At 50.6% G+C, this 19,898-nt stretch overlaps 1 protein-coding gene across 1 annotated transcript in view; it reads left to right on the top strand.

Annotated features, from left to right (window-relative positions):
- FLI1 (Fli-1 proto-oncogene, ETS transcription factor) overlaps nt 1-18,216 on the top strand; it is a 118,648-nt gene extending 100,432 nt beyond the window's left edge. Inside the window, exons 6-9 of the mRNA XM_004614114.2 lie at nt 12,322-12,387; nt 13,849-13,908; nt 16,593-16,640; nt 17,571-18,216. Coding sequence (XP_004614171.1) covers nt 12,322-12,387; nt 13,849-13,908; nt 16,593-16,640; nt 17,571-18,100 — 704 coding nt within the window. The 3' untranslated portion in view covers nt 18,101-18,216. The remainder of the gene's footprint in view (nt 1-12,321; nt 12,388-13,848; nt 13,909-16,592; nt 16,641-17,570) is intronic.
- Nucleotides 18,217-19,898: the final 1,682 nt, after the last annotated feature.

Genomic DNA, 19,898 nt, shown 5'->3' with positions numbered 1-19,898 from the left:
ACCCACTATACTGTCTCTGACCCCTGCATCGTTTCTTACTCCCCAAGACCCGGCCCTCCCCACACTCAGCAGCCTGGAAGCTTTTCTCCCTCATCACCTTCTTGGCTTCCCCGTGATTTTTGTCCTAAATCCTTTCCCCAGCCCGGAGCTCTTCAGCAAGTACCACCGATAGTTCACAGACTTGTTGGGAAGAGAAAATCGTTTGGGCCAATTCAATTAAACATTTATTCGATCCTTCTGCTCCATGACAGAAGGAACCCAGAGAAGTAAGTTGGGAGGGCACGAGAAAGATTTGACTTTTGTCTCCAGTGAATAAAACTACTGGAGGGAATGACAGCTCTAGTTCAAGAGAATATTTTTGGAGTCTATAAAGCGCTTTCATGTACTCGATCTCATTTATTCCCCATTGACCCCTGTGAAGATTAAAGGGGCTATTCGCTTTACTAAACTCATAGAGCAATCATTTCCTCCACCTTCTCTCTCACTCTCGATCTCTCTCACTCGCTCACTCTCTCTTACACACACAGACACACCCCTTTTACAGGTGGGCTAGCTAGATTCAGAGAATGTCACTCACCTAAAATCACAGAGCCTGGTGACTCACTCTGGGAAGGCCAAGAGCCCTGTGACCCTCCCACGGTTCTTTCCACTGGGATGAGCCATCCCCGTTTGCCATGGACTGAAGAGAAGAAATGGAATTCTTTCTACGAAACTCCCACGCTCCTTTCTTTTATTCTTTCTCTCTTTTTTTTTTTTTTGCTTTTGTTTTTGTTTGTTTTTTTGGGCTACACCCAACGGTGCTGGGGCTTACTCATGACTCTGTGAAATATTCCAGGCAGTGCTCAGTGACCCATATGGGGGTATCTGGGATTGAACCTGGGTCTTAACCCTTTTACTATTTCTTCTTCCCCTTCCCTAGACTCTTACCACCACAAGTCACCTTTCTCTTGATAAGATTCAAGTACTTCTGTTCCATAGGAAGAAAAATTATTCTCAGTAGAATTTTGAAAGTTATAAGATTTTTATGCTCACCAAGCCTTTGGCCTGACTGTAAAATACTGATCGGCTCTGCCTGATAGCCTCAAGGCATGTAGGGAAAGGCAGTTTTCTGCCGTGAGTCACACTTTCAATTTCTATTAAAATTCTTACATGACCACATGTGCTTTCTCTCGGGGTGGGGGGCCTCCAGGCCAGTGCTAATTTGCATGTCTGGTTTAGATAATGTCTGGGGGTCCTTCCAGACTGAAAAGAAGCCTGGGGTGCTCTGAGAAAAATGAGACTTCATTCCACTTGCATGGACTTGCCTCTTTCTTTAACCACTCCCACCCCCAATTTTCACGAGTGGCTGCAGGACTCAGAATTCAGCTGCTGAATCCCAAAGATGGACGCGTCCTGCAGAGTGGACTCACCTGTTCATGCTTCCCATATACACCCCTCCCCTGACCATGTCCTTTTCTGAAAACTTCTTCCCGGCAGGTCTAGAGGTAAAACAGAGAAAGTACTGGGCTTTTCAGGTCCTTGATTTGTATGACAAAACCGAGCCAATGTGAGTTAGAGATGTGACATGATTGGGTAACCAAATCAGTTGGTCACCTGGTCGGTGAACTTGGCTCATCTCACCCAGACACCCAAAAGACAGACCTAGAAGAATTCTTGTAGCACAGCAGGTAGGGTGTTTGCCTTGCATGTGCCGACCTGGTTTTGATCTTTCATCCCTCTTGGAGAGCCCAGCAAGCTACCGAGAGTATCCCTCCCGCACGACAGAGCCTGGCAAGCTACCTGTGGCGTATTTGATATGCCAAAACCAGTAACAACAAGCCTCACAATGGAGACATTACTGGTGTCTGCTAGAGCAAATCGATGAACAATGGGACGATAGTGGTACAGTGCTATTCTTTTGGGAGAGGGATACATACGTATGGCAGTGCTCAGGGTTTAGTCCTGGTTCTGTGCTCAGAAATGACTCCTGGTGGTGCTCAAGGAACCACATGCATTGCGGAGGATCAAACCTGGGTCAGCTGCATGCAAAGAAGTTGCTTTAGCAGCTATGCTCTCTGTTTAGTCTCACATCCTTTAATATTTTAGGGGATTGCTTTGCCTTCCGACACAGTGATCCTCCCTAGATAAGGAACTAATACAAAGGAACAGGCTTTGCTGAAGGCTTCAGTTCAGTGTGGTATGGCCCAGTCCATCTTTGGGAGAGAAATAGTGGCACTGGGGACAGCTCTGCCTTTCTGATATCAGACAGTCGCTCAGCTTTCTGCTCCAGTGATGCTAGCACAAGGCCTCCCCATCCTGACACCTGACAGTCACTCACCTTCAGCACAGAGGGCTTTCCCCGTGTGTCCTGAACATGGGCTCCAGCGCAAGGATGTGAGTCTGACTTCCTTGGTCTTCCCACCTCCCCTAGATCAGTGTTTGCAGCCCCGACTTTGCTCCACCCTCTCTTCCAAAATATCCTCAACAAGCCAAGGAGCGGAGAGCACAGGGCACAGGGCAGCTTCGCCCCTGTGAGCCAGGACTCATAGAGCATGCAAGGGAAGTGAAACAAGAGCTGAATGGCTAGGGCTGGAGCGATAGTACAGCAGCGAGGGCGCTTGCCTTGCACGCAGTCGACCTGGTTCGGTTCCTGGCATCCCACATGGTCCTCAGGCACCATCAGGAGTAATTCCTAAGTGCAGGGCTGGGAGGAGCATCCCCGGGTGTGACCCCCAAAACAACAACGGCTGAATTGCTAAGCAGAAGCAGGACGGAACCCCTCTTGACAGGGAGAGGGAGAGCAGTGATAGGTGCCGGTGGGAAGCTTAGATGCATGCCCGCAGCTCCCTCTCACTAAGTCCCCAGTGGGAATGCCCATGAGAAAGCTTGGGCTTGCTTTGCCCTTCCTGACATCTTCTCCAACCCGAGCTCCCGGGCCAGAGGAAGCTACTTTCCAGTCTTGCCTCGGAGGCTCTGAGTGGTGGGAAAGCACCCATTGAATCGAGTCGGTGGGACCTGCAGTCAGGCTGGCTCCCACGTTCCCCTCAGAGACCTTATCAAAATAGTGTCATTTGAACACACTGGCCGAGGGAGGCATCTGTGTGTCCCTGGCCAGACCATGCCTGCCGGCACCCCCTCCTCAGGATCACCACCTTTCCAGACATGTCATGTTCAGACATTACCCACCTTTCCAGCAGTTTCCTCCCCCATCACCCCCCACCCAGACCCCGGCAATCGCTGGGACAGGGCCTCCATTATATGCCACGCAGCAGGCTGAGGGGGGCTGCTGCGATCCAAGACAAGATCCTGAGCAAAGGAAATAGGATCCAGGATGTTTTCTTTCCCCGTGAGTTCCAGGCTTGAGGAAAACCTTGGCCGGGACCTCTCCCTCCTCCTGGGGTCCCAGTGGAAGTCAAGAGTCTCAGTTGTCCTGGGGAACCTTAGATGTCACTGAGCAGAGGCTGAGACACCTCGTAGAGGGCTGGGAAGCCAGTGAGGACACCTCACCCAGACTTCAGGATGGGCTGGGCAGGGACTTAGGGGGTTCTGAAGGTTCTGCAAGAAAATGCAGAACCTCCGAAACCTGCAGGCAGCACTTGCCATTGCGGCATCTTCCAACCAAGGTCCAGAATCCATTTCCTCTTTTTTGGGGGGTGGGGAACGGGGCAACAGGTTGTGGCGGGAACCTCTCCAACAGTGTTCAGGGGTTCCTTGGCCACTTTGCCAACCAAGTGGACCCGTTTGAGGGTTGTTCTGGGGCTGTGGTGCAGCTAGGGGTCCAGTGGTGCTAGGGGTTGCTCAGAATGCTCGGCTCCAGGCAGAGTTGGGGATCAAATTCAGGGTCTCCTCGTGCAAAATATGCCCATCGCCCGTTCCCTGAGCCAGCTCCCCAGGCCCTCATCTTGGACAAGAGGGTCACCGTTGATTCTGGAAGTGCTAATCTAGGTGCCCAGAAATGGAACCCTCCTTCCCCCTCACACCCCTCATGTTTCTCCACCCTCCCAAGGCCTTCCATGATGATTTTTCATAGCTCTGTTCACCAGGATGAACTATGTACAGGAGCGCATACATGAAAGCTCTCCAAGGAGGGTGCATGTTTGGTGCTTCTTTTTTTTTTTTTTTTGTCACACCCAGCAATGTTCAGGAGTTACTCCTGGCTCTGCACTCAGGAATTAGTCCTGGCAGTGTTCGGGGGACCATATGGAATGCTGGGAATCAAACTCAGGTCGGCCGCGTGCAAGGCAACATGCTGTGCTGTCATCCCAGCCCCTGTTTGGTGCTTCTTTGATTCCCATAGAAACCTGATAAAGTTGCTTTTATGATCTGCTCCTTCCTTTTCTTCAGTCGTTGTTGTTGATGATATAATGTTGCATTAATTGAGGGTAGCACTCACACCTGGCGGCAGTGCTGGAACTTTCAGCTCTGGTTTCATCCTTAGCTGCATATCCTGCGCGCACACACCCAACCCCTTTGGCCGAGACGCCAGTGGAGGAGGAGCCCACTCAGACATTTGCTCGCTAGGGGGCGCCCTTCCCGATTGTGTTGCTCACAAGTCTTTTTTAGCTGAGGTGCTGGCTGGGTGCTACAGTCTTTCGTATGATGATGTACACCCTCAAGAGTGATCCCTGACCACACAGCAGGAGTACACTCTAAGCACTGCCTCGTGTGGCCTCCAAACCAAACCAAATTGTGAATATGAAGCCAAAGTTTCAGAGTTTTTATTCAACGGCTATCAACATAGTCATTTTTTAGTCATTTGTTAGGACTGTAACAAATCTGCTCACCTGTTGTGTGCTTTCACTCCCCAGTGGGAGCTGCCCGTCCCTGGAGCAGCTCCTTTGAGGTGAAGGTTGAGTAGATTTGAAAGCCAGCATGCATTTATGCAGATTGTGCTCCCAAGGGCTTGACAGGAAACTCCAGATTTGTTTCTAGGGGACCGCAGACTTGTTTTCCTCCCGTGACCCCTCACTTTTCTAAGGGAAGAGTTCAGATCTGCATGGTCACCCCTCAACACACAAGCTGTCCCATCTCCAGCTGAAAGTTTGCTTCCAGGAGTCAGGCTTCCAGATCGGGGTCCGGGGAGGGGGTGGGTGAGATGACCTGCGGGACTGAGGCTTGGCCAGTACTTGGCGTACTGGCTTGGCAGGTGGGAGGACTGAGTTTCCCATTACTGAATGGTCCCCCGAGCACTGTGGGGAGTCACCCCTGAGCATTGAGCCAGGAGTAGCCCCTGAGTACCACCTGATGTACTCCCTCCCACCCACCCTCTCCCCTCCCCCAAAAAGCAAAGCCATAGCGAGTTTCCCCAGGATAAGCAGCACTGGGGGCTGCCAACCTTGTCAGCAGCCACCAGAAATTCGAGGAGACGTTTCAGGGGAAATGCCCCTCTTTCCATTAGGTCAGCGGGAGCAGAGGCGACCTTCCGTCTAAGGAGGGAAAAAAGAGGTTTTTGTGTTGGTGTCCCTGCCTCTGCGGCCTGGAGGGGAGGTCACGAGAGAAGGGGAGCCTCACGGCCCCTGGGACACTGGCCATCAGACAGCCCCAAGCAGTGTCTTTCCTGCCTCGCCGGCCACTAGGTTCAAAACGCTGCGTGCAGAACGGGGGTGAACACAGGGGTGCCTATGCGCCCGCCACGTCCAGAAGGAATCTTTCCCTTCCAACAGGGACTTTTCAGAAAAGAAAGACGGGCTCATATTTCTCCACCCCGGGAGGCTGTCTTGGAATCTAAGGGGGCATTTAGTGTCCGAGGCAGCCGCCCTGAGCGTCACATAAAGGGGAGCCTGTGCAAGCATGATGCGCATGCGCCGCAGTGCCCCGTGCCCGGGGGCCGCAGTCCCCGCAACAAGGGGCTGGTGTCTTGGCCGAGGCCACGCCTGCTCTTGCGTTGCCTGTGACCAGAGGCTGCAGACCGCGTCCTCCTGGTGACTCCTCAGCGAGGGTCCTGCCAGGAGCACCCTTCTAGGGCTCCAGCACGCGAGGTATCTCCTTCGCAGACACGGACGGCAGATGTGTTCAGAGCAGGGGAGATTTCCCACCGATGAAGCCACCTGCCCACAAGCGGACCTTCAGCTCGGCTGCTTGTCCTCAGCAGTTTTTGCACGCGGCGTTCTCCGCGGCCACGTCCAGCTGGTTCCTCACACGCTGGTTCTCAGAAAGCACAGACAGTTCGTGTCCTGGCAGGACCTTGCTGGGCAGCGCAGGCTGTGTCCCGGGCCAGGCCCCTCTGATGCTCTAAGAACTTTCTAGGTGCTAGCCAGGCGGCAGACCCTTGCGTGTGTGTGTAAATGTGGGTCATTAGGCCCACTGTGTCCACTCCAGTCCAGGCATTTTCATTTGTGATCTAGACCTGGGGCTGGAGCGATAGCACAGCGGGTAGGGCGTTTGCCTTGCACGCGGATGACCCGGGTTCGATTCCCAGCATCCCATATGGTCCCCTGAGCACCACCAGAAGTAATTCCTGAGTGCAGAGCCAGGAGTAACCCCTGAGCAGAGCCAGGTGTGACACACACACAAAAAAAATGTGATCTAGACCTGTTTTTCATATGTCTAGCACCAGAGCCAGAGTTCTAGACCTGCATGTCTTTTTGTATGAAACAAATCAACCCCTCTTTCGACAATGACACGGTGAAAAGTGCAGAAAAGGAAAAGCAGGCCACTTGGAAGAGTGGCCTCCAGTACTTGCTGTTCCTGCAGAAATGAGCTTTATGAGCCTAAACCTTCCCATGGCTGGGCTGTGGTCGGCCCCTGATGTTAGTGGCACATGGGGTGTGCACACGAGTACTCGCCACGTAGAGACTGAAGATGTCGGGAGAGAGAAATTGGAGTCTCTTTGGCCAGTGGAAGAGTTATTAAGCATAAGAGGATGTGTGTGTCTGCTTGGCAAGAAGAAAGAAACAATGACTCCCACCGGTTGATTCATGTGGGCTGATTCATTCATCCAGCAAATATTTATTGTAGGAGTTGGGGCAATGGTTTGAGCAGTTGGACACAAGCCTAGCATGTTCCAGGCTCTGAGTTTGAGTCCCACCACTGCAGATGCACTCCCCACACATACATACACACACACTCCATATCCTTTGTCCACGAATCCCTGGGACTGGCCCCCGTGAATAAATATCTCTTGCGGGATGGCTGTGTGCTGGGCAACAATTTTGGTGCTTGGTTCTATTGGAGAACGGAAGAAAGTTCCCTACTCTCCTGGACGTATGACCAGTGGAGATTTAGGCTTCAGAGTGCAAACCGGTTCATTTATTGCTAAAACTAAGTGATACAAAGACTAAAGAAGGCAGGTGGAGCAGAGCGGAGGTAAGGGGAGAGAGATTGTTCATTTGGATTTGGTGGAGCTGGTGAACATGTTTCTGGTCAAATTTTAGGGGTGGGCCAAATGGGTGAAACTTATTACTTGAGGTAGAGGATGATGGTGTGCTGGTCAGTGACAATTCTACAGTTGGTTGTGTCCATCCCTGGGCAGTGTTTGTGTGCCTGTCCCATTCATTCTGCAAGTACTCCACCTCTAAGGCACGTCTGCTGTGCTGAGTTCTGGCCTGGGCCTCCTGCGTCTGCAAGCTTTGTTCTACAGCTAGACTGACTCAGGAAATGAGAGTTAGGATAGAGGTGAAGGCATCACCTTGCTTCACAGCCATCCTGCTAACCCTGGCTCAATCCCTGGCACCAGACCTGGTTCCCTGAGCTCCCCCTGGGGTTACTCCTAAGCACAGAGCCAGGGATAGCTAAGAACCCCCTAAGCACTACTGGGGGTACTCCCAGAGCCACCACAGAGAGAAAACAAGAAGAGGACTATACTTTCATCTTCCTGAAGGTCTTGTCCCCGCCCATCCTGGGCCACAAAGCTGGTTTAAGTGTCAGTGAAAGGTCCGGGGTAGGAGTCAGGATAGCGGTCATTGATGAGTGCAGCTGCCAGAGCAGGAATCCCCATGCCAGGAGAGTGGGAACGACCATACAAAGGGCGAAGGACACAGCCAGGCTGGCAATTGTGCCCTTTCTGCTTCTATTCCTTCTTTTTATAAATACTTGAGTACATTTAAATATTTGAGTATGTTTAAATACTTGAGTACGTTTTTAGGGTTGGTCGGGACCACAAAAGTCTCTCAATTTGAGGTAAGCCTATGGAGAATTTGTCCATAATCTCAGGTCTCTCCATGCCCGGGTGCTTCCCAAGAAATGGGGGACTTCAGATCATTTTTCTGATAAAGCCTCAAACCATGATTGGCATCTAGAGTTTCGGAGACGCCCTGGATGTGGAGAGAGAATTCACCTGGAGGGTGGGGGGGAGGGAACACAGAGGGGGTGTAGGTGGGGAGATGTCTGTCCCTTTTCTGGGTCTTGCTCTGTCCTGACAGGATTCTAGAATAAAGGAACAGGAAGGTTGGTTGACAAAAAGTCAATGTTGCCTATACCCAAGGTCATTCACTGGTATGAGCTGATGATAGGTTTGGTGTTGGAATTATGTATACTGGAATCCATTATTGGCAATATTGCAAATTACAGTACCGAAGTCAATAAAAAGAAATAAAAATAATATAAAATTTTAAAGTGATGGTGTACGGCCAGAGACAACTCAGCAAGCCCAGCACAGATTTTGCAGGCAGGACACCCTGCCTTGAGCCCTAGAGCTCCGCAAATGAACCCCTGAGCACCTTTAGGTGTGAATCCCAAACCAACAAATAACTAAAAGTGATTTTTAAATAATGATGCTGGGGCCAGAGAGATAGCACAGAGGTAGGGCATTCGCCTTTAATGCAGCCGACCCGTGTTCGATCTTCCACCCCTCTCAGAGAGCCGTGGCATATTGGATACGCCCAAACAGTAACAATAAGTCTCACAATGAGAGACGTTACTGGTGCCCACTCAAACAAATCAATGAGAAACAGGATGACAGTGGGGCCAGAGAGATGGTATAATGGGCAGAGTGCTGACCTTCGCTGTGGACAACCCAGGCTCAATCTCCCGCACCCCTCATGGTCCCCCAAGCCCTCCAGAAGTGATCCCTGAGCACAGAGCCAGGAATAAATCCTGAGCACAGCTGGATGTGGCCAAAAAAACCAAAAAGAAAGAAAGAATGCTGGTGCTGAGTGGAGAGAATGTAGCTGGCAGAGAGGAGGGAAGGGTTCAAGAAGACTCGTGACTGAATAGAAATCTCAAACAGAAAACAGCAGGCAGGATCCACGCGCTATGACACACTCCCCAGTCTCTGGAACTCAAACACTTCTCCTGTCTGCAGGCAGGAACGCTGCTTATTGGATTCCACTCTCTGCCCAGTTCCTTCTAGACTCCTCCTTGAGGAACTTGGGTCCACCCTGTACCCGCCCTGGCCCACAAGCTTCTTTCATTCCACCACACCCAGCGGGCACCACCTTGCTGCAGGCCCCTGCCTCACTCGGGTAGAGCCAGTGTCCCTCAAGGTCACCTCGCTGGTTTCACTGCCACCAACATGACCTTGAATATGACCTGGAACTTGGGTCCCTCTCCCACCTCTCTTCCTCACCCCATCAGTCATGTTCTTCCACCCCTGATGTCCTTGGGGAACCCTAACCGTCCAGTTCCACTGCCACTCGAGAGCCTGTCAAAAGAGACTCAGCTGGACAAAGAACTTTATCGGTTGCCAGCCTGCATGTTGAAGGTGACAGACTGCTGTCCTCAGAGAAAGCAGCTGGCCTGGCCTGCATGGCCCATGGGTATTGCAGAGAGGACAGGAAACATGTTTCTGGAATGGGTGGGGTGCAGGAGGGTGGGCGACTGAACAATCAATAACCCACCCCCACCCCCATTAGGAACTGTTCCCTAGAGACACAGCCTGGGGGCTGGAGAGATAGCACAGTACAGCTGTTAGGACGCTTGCCTTGCATACTGCCGACCAGAGTTGGATCCCTGACATCCTACATGGTCCCCTGAGTGCCATAAGGAGTTATTCCTGGGGCAGAGCCAGGAGTAAGCCCTGGGCATTGCCAGGTATGTCTTCCCCCTCCCCCCCCGACAAAAATAAATGCCCGAGACACAGTCTGTCTTTTCTGCAGGAGTTGGGATTCAGAGGCTATGAGTGGGTTTTATCTTTAAGCATTGAGGATAGACAGCCTGGAAAAGTTTGAGGTGCCTCATTTCTGGGGTGACTCACCCACTCATCACTCTCATGTCTCTGCACTTGTGTCTGCGTCTCCTGCATGACTCACTTTTCTCTCCAAAGGGTCCTCAGCCCATCCTGTGTGCCCCACCAGGGCCTCCTCTGCCTGCTGCACTCACTCTCTCCTGAGCCTCCAGCTCCTCTCGCCTTCCCTCTGTGGACTGTCCTCACCCTCTCTTCAGCTCTTCTCCAGATGAAACACAGAGGGAGCTTGTCATGCAGAGCAGCCACGTTCAGATTCTCCTGCAGAAGTCACCCTCAGAGAGACACATGGAAGGCTCCCTAGCATCCCCCAGAAAAAGCCACAAAGACTCTGCCCTTTGGTTTCCTCCAGCCACACACACACACACACACACACACACACACACACACACACACACACACATACACGCATGCACGCACACACGCACACATGCACCCCCAGCCCCCCAGCCAGTGGCCCAGCCTCATGCCAAGCTTGGCAACAAGTTGGGTGTGGGGTTGGCATGTTTGTCTTTGGCCTCCTTTGGTTTTGAAGCGAGAAGGATCTATTTGCAGGGGAAGAGTGGGCGGCGGCATGGAGTCAACATAAAAACAGGCGACTGGAATGAGTGGCGCTTTGTTCCTCTTTTGTCCACAACCCTGCCCTGCCCCTTCATCCCCCTCCCCCTTCCCTTTCTGTTTTCGCTTTTCATGCCAATTGCTAAAGACTGTAATTTAAAGAGGGCCCTGGCTTTGCAGGGCCAGGAGGAATGTGCATTTGCACGTGGATTTTTCCACCAGAGAATTGTCGCTGCCTTTGGGTTCTTCTCTGCCCGCCGTGGATGATTCCGTGGTCTGTCTCCTCTGTGCTTCTTGGAAGGGGTTTGAGAGGCCCCAAAGGGGTCCAGGGCATGGTTCTCGTTTCCCCCTGTCGCGCGGCCGTTTGACGAGCTTTGTGCTCATTTGTTCAGATGGCTTTTATGGTTTCTTTGTTGTTCGTGGAAACACTTTGAAAGTCCAAGTTCTACGTCTTTGCACTCTTCTGCTGCCCCTCCCCGCAGCTCAGCAGGACTCGGAGTGGGACAAAGGGACAGAAGGGTGTTTCCAGCTGGTGTCTATAGTTCCAAGCCATTTTTGAATACTGGGATAGGGGCCTGAGGGTCCCTTTAAGAGAGAAGTTGAGACCACGAATGGTGGGCTTCAGTAGTGTCTTCTCCAATAATCTCTAGAAGCAAGCGTCTAGTTGTTACCAGGTGGGACAATCTCTTTCGCCCTGCATCTCTGGTTCCTTTCCAGCCACATCTCTAGTCTTGGACTTGTCTCTGTGTTCTGCAGGCCCCATCTTCCCCTCTGCCAACAACTAGCCCTAGAGCCCTGGCCAGGTAGGGAAGGTGCTTGTCTGCGGAAGACTGTATTTTCACCTGGTGACACTTCTCCCCCTCAAAGAGTGATGGCTTATAGACAACAGAAAAGCTTTCCCCATGCTCTGGAAGCTAGATGTGCAAGAGCAGAGTGCCAGGATCTAGTGAGTGCCAGCTTGGCCTTGGCAGACTTGTAGCCACATGTGGCAAAAAGAAGGCAATTAGTTCTATAGTCTCTTCTGATGAAGGGCCCCAATCCCACTTGTGAAGACTCCACCAATCCCACCACCTGATATCATCACGGAGGGTTTAACTCTCCACATGTGGATTTTGTGAGACACATCATTCCATTCTTTTTTTTCCCTTTTTTGGGTCACACCCAGCCTTGCTCAGGGGTCACTCCTGGCTCTGCACTCAGGAATTACTCCTGACAGTGCACGGGGGACCATATGGGATGCTGGGAATCAAACCCAGGTTGGTCGCGTGCAAGGCAAACACCCTACCCGCTATGCTATCACGCCAGCCCCTCCATTCTTAACAATTGTGTGACTTCATACAAAGATACACAGAATCCCATTTTATTTCTGCATTAAAGAGTTTGGAGGTTTGGGAAAGTCTTATGATTCAGCCAGGATCTCACCACCAGTAATGGCAGACCCAGACCTTAATCCAGTTCTCTCACTTCCAGTCCAGGGATGAGCCTCTTCTCTGGGCTTCCAATCCGTGTTCACATCCCTGCCTCTCCCCACCCTTCTGTATGTCTGTGATACTCAAAAAGCAATTGATGAATTGACTTCATTCCTGTTGATCATGAAAAGGTCATCTTCAGGCAACCTTTCAGAGAAGACACTGACGGTCCTCTGTGTGTTGTCTCTCCCTTAGACCCTTCCTATGACACTGTCAGGAGATCCGGGTGGAGCAACAATATGAATTCTGGCCTCAACAAAAGTAAGTCAAGGTTGCCCATGTGTTGGAAACCAACCACTTCTCTAATGACAGGTGTGGAATAAGAAAATAGTAGGGCATTCAAGGAGAAGACATGAATATCAGTTGCCTATTTTGCAAATATTTGGAGTCAGGGAATGTGATTTTGACATTTGACATTTGAGTTTGGTTGTGTTCACTTGTGTTTGGGGATTTTTTAAGTTGGAACGCTTCTTGGAACAAATAACTGCATGCACTGGAGGTCACTAGACTTGGACTCAATCATTTAAGTCATGATATGACCCTCCGTGACTTTACTATTCTTATGTCCAAGGCGTAGTCATGACCCTCTTCTCACATTGCATGGAAGGTTGAGATGGAGCGTAACTTTGAGAGATGACAGGAGGTCTAAGACATTGCAGGCTGGCCCTGGAATCTCCAAAGAAGAGAGTCAAGAAAACAACAGCTCAGAAACTCCTGGGGAAGAGGAGGAGGAGGAGAAGAAGGAGGAGGAGGAGGAGGAAGAGGAGAGGAAGAAGAGGAGAGGAGGGGGAGGGAGAGGAGGAAGACAGAGGGGGAAGGGGGAGGAGGAGGAAGGGGAGGACGAGGAGGACAAAGAGGACGAGGAGGGGGGAGGAGGAGGAGGAGGAGGAGGAGGAGGAAGAGAAGAGGAGGGGGAGGGAGAGGAGGAAGAGGAGAGGAGGGGGAGGGAGAGGAGGAAGACAGAGGGGGAAGGGGGAGGAGGAGAAAGGGGAGGACGAGGAGGACAAAGAGGACGAGGAGGGGGGAGGAGGAGGAGGACAGAGGGGGCAGAAAGAGGAGGATGAGGGGGAGAGGAGGACGGGGGTAGGGAAGGAGGACGACGATGGGGGGCGGGGAAGGAGAAGGAGGGACGCTAGAAAGGGCAGGCAGATCCCTAACAGACAGCAGAAGATGGACGTTAGGGAGAGTCAGTGAGGGGCTTCTGCCAGTGGAGATGCAACCAACTCTTCTCTGAGTGGGTCTCTGGAAAAGGCGAGGTGGGAGAGATGAGGGGCGGGCACCAGTCCACCATGTGGGTGCAAGAAAGTCAGATATAAATAGAAGTGGGATATAAATAGATATAAAGTCAGATATAAATTGAAGGGCCCCTAGAGGAACCAAGGAGAGAGTCCAGGAACCCTGGAGAAGCCGGAAGTAGGGGAACACTGTTCACAGGGCACCATTCATTCAGGGGCCCGCCCCCAGTGTCCTCTCTACCAATGGGAGCAGCCCCAGCAGCAGTAGCCACGCCCTCTCCACCATGATTGGCTTCTGTCACTGTCTCCCCACCGGAAATGTCAGTTCCACCAGGATTTGCACTGGCTGAACCTCAGCTACTGAGAGCAGCGCCCCCCTGGGCGGTTCCAGATCAGAGTTTGTAAACTAAGACCTGGAGTGGGCGGGGAGTGGGTGGGAAGGGCCCTCCGTGCTCCCGCATCACCAGCACTTTCCCTTCTGTCACAGGTCCTCCCCTGGCAGGAGCCCAGACCATGAGTAAGAACACAGAGCAGCGGCCCCAACCAGGTACGACCCTGCCTCCCCGGCCCCAGGCCACCGCCCCCCACGGGGAGCGCCTTGAGTCATGCCTCTGTCATCCTTCCACTCTTCCCAGGGCTCCAGGTGGGACCCTGGGACCTAGTCACGGAACCTGGGATGGGGGTAGCGGCCTGTCCGATGGCAGCAGTGAAAGCAGCGGAGGACATGCCTCCTGCTGTAAATAAGGAAACTGAGGCTCGGAGAGATGAAATGTCTTGGCCACACAGCAGGTTTATGAGAGAACCAGACCTGGGAGTCCAGAGTCCTGAGTTCAGCTCGTTTGCACTTCACCAAACCTTCCGTTCCGATGTACTCTGGAGGAGATGAGGGTGGGGGTCGGGGGGAGGGTGGAGAGTGGTGGGTTGATAGCTTAGAGGTCAAAGGTTCATGTCTTGCAACCTCAAGACCCCAAGTTTGATCCTTAGTACCATAGGTTCCCTCCTTCCCTTACCAGCAAAGCTAGGTGTAGCCTTGGAGGCTTTCAGAACATCTGGATTCATGTATTAAACTCTGGGACCTGGACAGTCAGCCCAGGTATCGCTAAGAATGAGCCTTGGGCCCCCTGAGCAATGCTTGGGAGTCCCCCACCCCCGCACCACGTAAAAATAAAATTAACTCAAATTAATAAATAAACAAACATACCCTGAGGGCTGGGGAGAGGGTCGGAGCACGCATGTGCCTGGTTTGAATTCAATTCCCAGTACCTCATGATTGCCTGCAACACCCGTGGACCCGCGTTTATTAGTCAGGCCCACACAGACTGAATCACCAAATATCGCCAGGAGTAGCCCCTGTTTACCTGAGCACTGCTTGGGAGCCCTCTGCCCCACATAAAAATAAATAAATAAAACAGATTAAAGGGAAATCAACACTGGTGAAGAGGGCAGGTGTTGGAAGATTGTATGACTAAAACCCGATCATGAACAACTTTGTAACTGTGTATCTCACTGTGATTCCGGTTTTATAAAAAATTCAAAATAAAGTACCCACTTACAGTGTAAAAAAATTAATAAATAAATAAAAACAGAGGAAAGGGCGCTCTTGTCATGGACGTGGCCCACCTGAGTTCACTTCTCAGCAACCCGTATGGTCCTCCCAGCCAGAAAGGAGCAAACCCTGAGAGTAGAGCCAGGAGAAAGTTCCTGAGCACCACCAGTGTGGCCCCAAAACCAAGAAAAAAGGAAAACCAGATTAAAGTGCCCTCATGGTCTGAGAGATAGACTTCCCAGTGACAGCCAAGGAATGACTGAAACCATGGAATTGAAACTCTGTATTGACTCAGAGCTTAGCATCCTTGAAGATGCCCCATTCTCCTTCGGCATCTCAGCCTTTGACTCCTCTCCCTGGACTTTCACACTCAGTACCATGGGGTAGTCACGCCCCAGCCACGCTCCCCTCCTATGTGAGCCACCCCCTCCCTCCAGCTTCCCGTCCGGCCTCTTCACTGGCCTCTGGAAGGAATAGTCTTCCTCCTCTTCTCCCTCGAGGCCTCGAATGTCTGGAGACGGTCACTCTCCCCACTTCCTAGCCCTGCGTGGGTGATGCAGCCGAGAGCAGCTTGAGCAGGCTGTCGGCATGGGTATGGACAAGCTTTTTCCATTGCCATGGCAGACGGCAGTAGAAGTTGACCTACTTGTCATCGGGAGGTTAAGAGAGAACTTGCTGACCGTGAAATAAGCCAGACAGTGAAGGTTTGACGTAGGGGGATTTTTAAAGAAGCCCCAACAACAACAAAGTAGACATTAGTGGCCAAGAATATTTCAGCTGCCCTTCTGTGTGGCGGGATGGGGGACGGGGTAAGGAGATTTAGTGGCCTGAAAGACTCTTCAAGCTAATTTATGATCCTAAGTAGCAATCCAAAAGTTATGTTAATTTTCTTAAAGTACAGTTATAATCACAGAAGTCGTAAGATCGTGGCAGACATTTGACACAATGTCCCCTCAAAAAAGACATAAGCCAGCCCTCCACCATGATCCCGCACATACAAAAATAAAAAGACAAGACTCCCATAAACTGATATTGCGGAGATTTTTTTTATAACTGAATAACCACATGCATTTTAAGTCAACTGAGATGTTCAGACCTGTCATTTCAGAGCTAAAATAAGAATTCTGGTTAGTATGGACAAGTCCAGGCTTGCAGTTTCAAGGTGTTGTTCTAAAAGGGACCTAGACATCTGTACAGTGACCAGAGGCGCTGGTTTTGCTGACAAGAAAACGGGCACCCAGGAGGTCGTCTGACAAGCGATACAGTTGATGTCACAGGGGCAACTGGAACTCTGGCTGCAGGCTTGGCAGCGTGGGGTTTTATCGGGCGGGAAAATGGAGCTGAGAAAGGTTGGGAAGAAGCGGAGCAATGAGAGGCCATCTTTAAGGCCATTTAATAGGCCTCTCTGCATTGTACTCATCAGGACTGACCACTGGCCAACCTTCCAAGTACTTCACAACAGAATTGAGGTCGGGGTGTCCTTGTCTATAATTGTAAGGCACTCAGTGCAACAAAAGATGCCGAGAGCTTTGGGATGGAGCTTTGAGGTCTGCAGGGTTTCTGCACCAAGCTCTTGTGGGAGACTGGACTAAGGTATCCACCATGAGGAAGCAGTCTAGTGTTTACTGCTGTTGTCCTAACACTTTTCACAGTGCCAGAGAAAACTTCCTCTCTTGTTCCCTTAGATCCATACCAGATCCTGGGCCCCACCAGCAGCCGCCTCGCCAACCCTGGTGAGTACACTTGGACCAGCTAATGTTTTCTTCCAGAATGTTCTTTTACTTTGTGAGGTCTTCGAGACATCTGTCCTAAATTGAGGCACTTGATGGGGTGGGAAAATGAGCCATTTTTTGCTCGGGATATGTAGCTTGCATTCCCCAGAGCATTGTTTTCCAACCTCTTCCTGATCATGGCCTTCTCGGGGCCTTGTTTCCTTCCTTTAGACTTCCTCTTGGCTTCTTAGTTTAGTCAACCCCCATTGACACGGTTTTCACCTGTATCCGCTTTGGAATATCCTGGGAGTCCACTAATGCCTCCCCGTCACTGCCATCCCACAACCATCCTCCCCCACCACCACCACCACCACACACACACACACACATCCAAAGAGAGATGAGGGCTTGTTAGTAAGTCACAATAATATGTCTGCCAGCCAAGGATGCTTCTGGCAAATGATGGATTGGCCCCGCACATCTACACTGACACTGTTTGTAATAAGTGGCACAGGGAGATGTTTCTGTAGGCAAAGAGGGGATGCAGGAAAGAAAGCAAGTCCCGTGAGCTCTCACTTTCACAGCGAGATCCTTGGGTCCTTCGGTTAGACAGTGGCACTTCTCTGCAGGTGACAGACCACACTTGGTGGCTCTCTTGAGGGCTGGTTATTTCAGAGCAAGAATGATGGAGGTTAGATAGGGTCATAACAGGGAAATAACAGGGAAACAATCATGAGGGTGTTCTTTCCCAGACCCCACTGAGGTGTGGACGCCAGAACTCTCTACCCTAGTGAGACCCAAATCTCCCCAGTAGTCTGAATGTAATTGGTGATGGGACTTTCTCACAAGACCAGAGCACCCTGGGCCTGGAATGGGAGGTGCTGAGTTCCCACCCCTCTGAACTGATCTGTCCCCCTTTTCTCCCCCCCACCCCCGCCGTGCCATGCACAGGAAGTGGGCAGATTCAGCTGTGGCAGTTCCTCCTGGAGCTACTCTCGGACAGTGCCAACGCCAGTTGCATCACCTGGGAGGGCACCAATGGGGAGTTCAAGATGACGGACCCCGATGAGGTGGCCAGGCGCTGGGGGGAACGGAAAAGCAAGCCCAACATGAATTACGACAAGCTGAGCCGGGCCCTCCGATACTACTACGACAAAAACATTATGACTAAGGTGCATGGCAAGAGGTATGCCTACAAATTCGACTTCCACGGCATTGCACAGGCCCTGCAGCCGCACCCCACTGAGTCGTCCATGTACAAGTACCCGTCCGATATCTCCTACATGCCCTCTTACCACGCGCACCAGCAAAAGATGAACTTCGTGCCTCCACATCCCTCCTCCATGCCTGTCACTTCCTCCAGCTTCTTTGGGCCTGCGTCCCAATACTGGACCTCCCCCACGGGGGGCATCTACCCCAACCCCAGTGCCCCCCGCCATCCTAACGCCCACGTGCCCTCCCATTTAGGCGGCTACTACTAGAAGCTTCATCCTCAGTGAGTTTCCCTCGTGAAGTTCCCCCCAGTGGACATGAGACTTGGAAGAGAAAGCAAAACTGGATGCTCTTTCTTATGGGATAGAACCTTTGTATTTGTACTTTGAAAAACAAATTCTTTTTTGGGGGGGAGGGGGGAGGCGGGTGGGGGTGGCTGGGTAATGTTGGTGACTTCCGCTCCCTCTACTTTGAAGGAAGAGATGGATTATTCCATGGGCCAGTATGCCAGGTTAGAGTCTCAGGCGCCTCAGCTGACAACTAATTTCAATTACTGGAATGCTTGTGGCATCAGTCTAGGGAGGAAACTGTACCTTTTGTGAGTGTGTTTGTTGGACCGACACAGTTTCTTTTCCACTCCCAGGGCCCGTGGTGTGCCTTGGTCAAGAGTAATGGTCTTCAGTGGCTGGGTTCTGGCTTGACAGTTAGTGTAAAGAGAGGCAGGCAGGAAGCCGACCATCTTAGTTTAGCAGGACCTGACTCAGTGAATAGCAACTGGAACATTGGTTGGAAGGCCAGTGACATTCTCACCCAACTGGAATTTAAAAGAAGGAACACGTGTGGGTATTTAAGAAACATGGGCATTTCTAAATCCCTTCAGAAGGCTACTTGTTCACTCTAGAAATAGTCAAGATATGAGCTATGACATCCTAATGCAAGTGCAGACATTTCTGAAAGAGAATTAAATAAGTTTTTGTTGTTGTTTTAAGTAAATGACAGTGGGTCCCAGAACTTTGAAAAGTTACCGGGATTTCTAGACACAAGCAGATTCGCAAGCGCTGTGCGTTTGTCAGACCGTTGGTACAAGGTCAACCAAACAGAAGGCAACTTACTGTATAAATTATGGAGATTTATTTTCCTATATCTCACAGTATTAAAAGTAAATAATTAAAAAAAGTAAAAAGAATAAACGAGTTGACCTCGGTCACAGATACAATTTTACTAGCAAATCAGTCGTTATTTTTTTAAATGTAATTTGTACATCTTTTTTGTCAATCTGTACATTTGGACTGTTTGTACGTTTTTATAGCTGGTTTTTTTAAAAAGCATAATGTGACTGTTATCGAAAAGAAGCAAGACGTATAGGACCTGCCAGGAAGAAAGATACCTTTGTAGTTATTTAACAGGTGTGGACAGGCGGGTAAAGGCAGCCCGTTGAAACCATAAGTGCTTTGAACATGTTTGTAAATACCCATTCTGCAATATTCTCAACTTTGAAGAGAGTCCAAACTTTCCCTTGTGGATACAAGGGGTTCTCCGGCCCTACATATGCAATATATTTTTAGATATGAAAAATATATATATAATTTTGCAGGTAATCGACTTTTGTGTAAACTTTATGGACTATTAAGCTGACTGCCAGTCAGACTATTGTAAGATAATTTGACTAAATAAATTGTGCCTTTTATCTTGGAAATAAAGATCCTGTTCTTTTATTTATTCTCTAGAAAAAAGCATCCCCAGGGAAGTTTTCATCTGATCTCTTACACCATAAGGAATATTTCCAAACCTTTATATGACAGTATGGCAGAAAATCCAAAATCACTGTGAGTTGGAGTGTTTTTATTTTTTGACTTTTTGGATCGCACCCGGCGATACTCAAGTGTTACTCCGGGCTCTGCACTCAGGAATTACTCCTAGCAGTGCTCAGGGGACCATATGGGGTGCCAGGGATTGAATCAGGGTTAGACACATGCAAGGCAAATGCCCTACCCGCTGTGCTATCACTCTGGCCCCAATCATTGCGGCTTTTTATTGTACTTTATTAACATTCTTCAGAAAACCAAT

This window comes from Sorex araneus, chromosome 3, assembly GCF_027595985.1.
Source record: "Sorex araneus isolate mSorAra2 chromosome 3, mSorAra2.pri, whole genome shotgun sequence".
NCBI classification, from domain to species: domain Eukaryota; kingdom Metazoa; phylum Chordata; class Mammalia; order Eulipotyphla; family Soricidae; genus Sorex; species Sorex araneus.
This window is presented reverse-complemented; position numbering and strand designations above follow the sequence as displayed.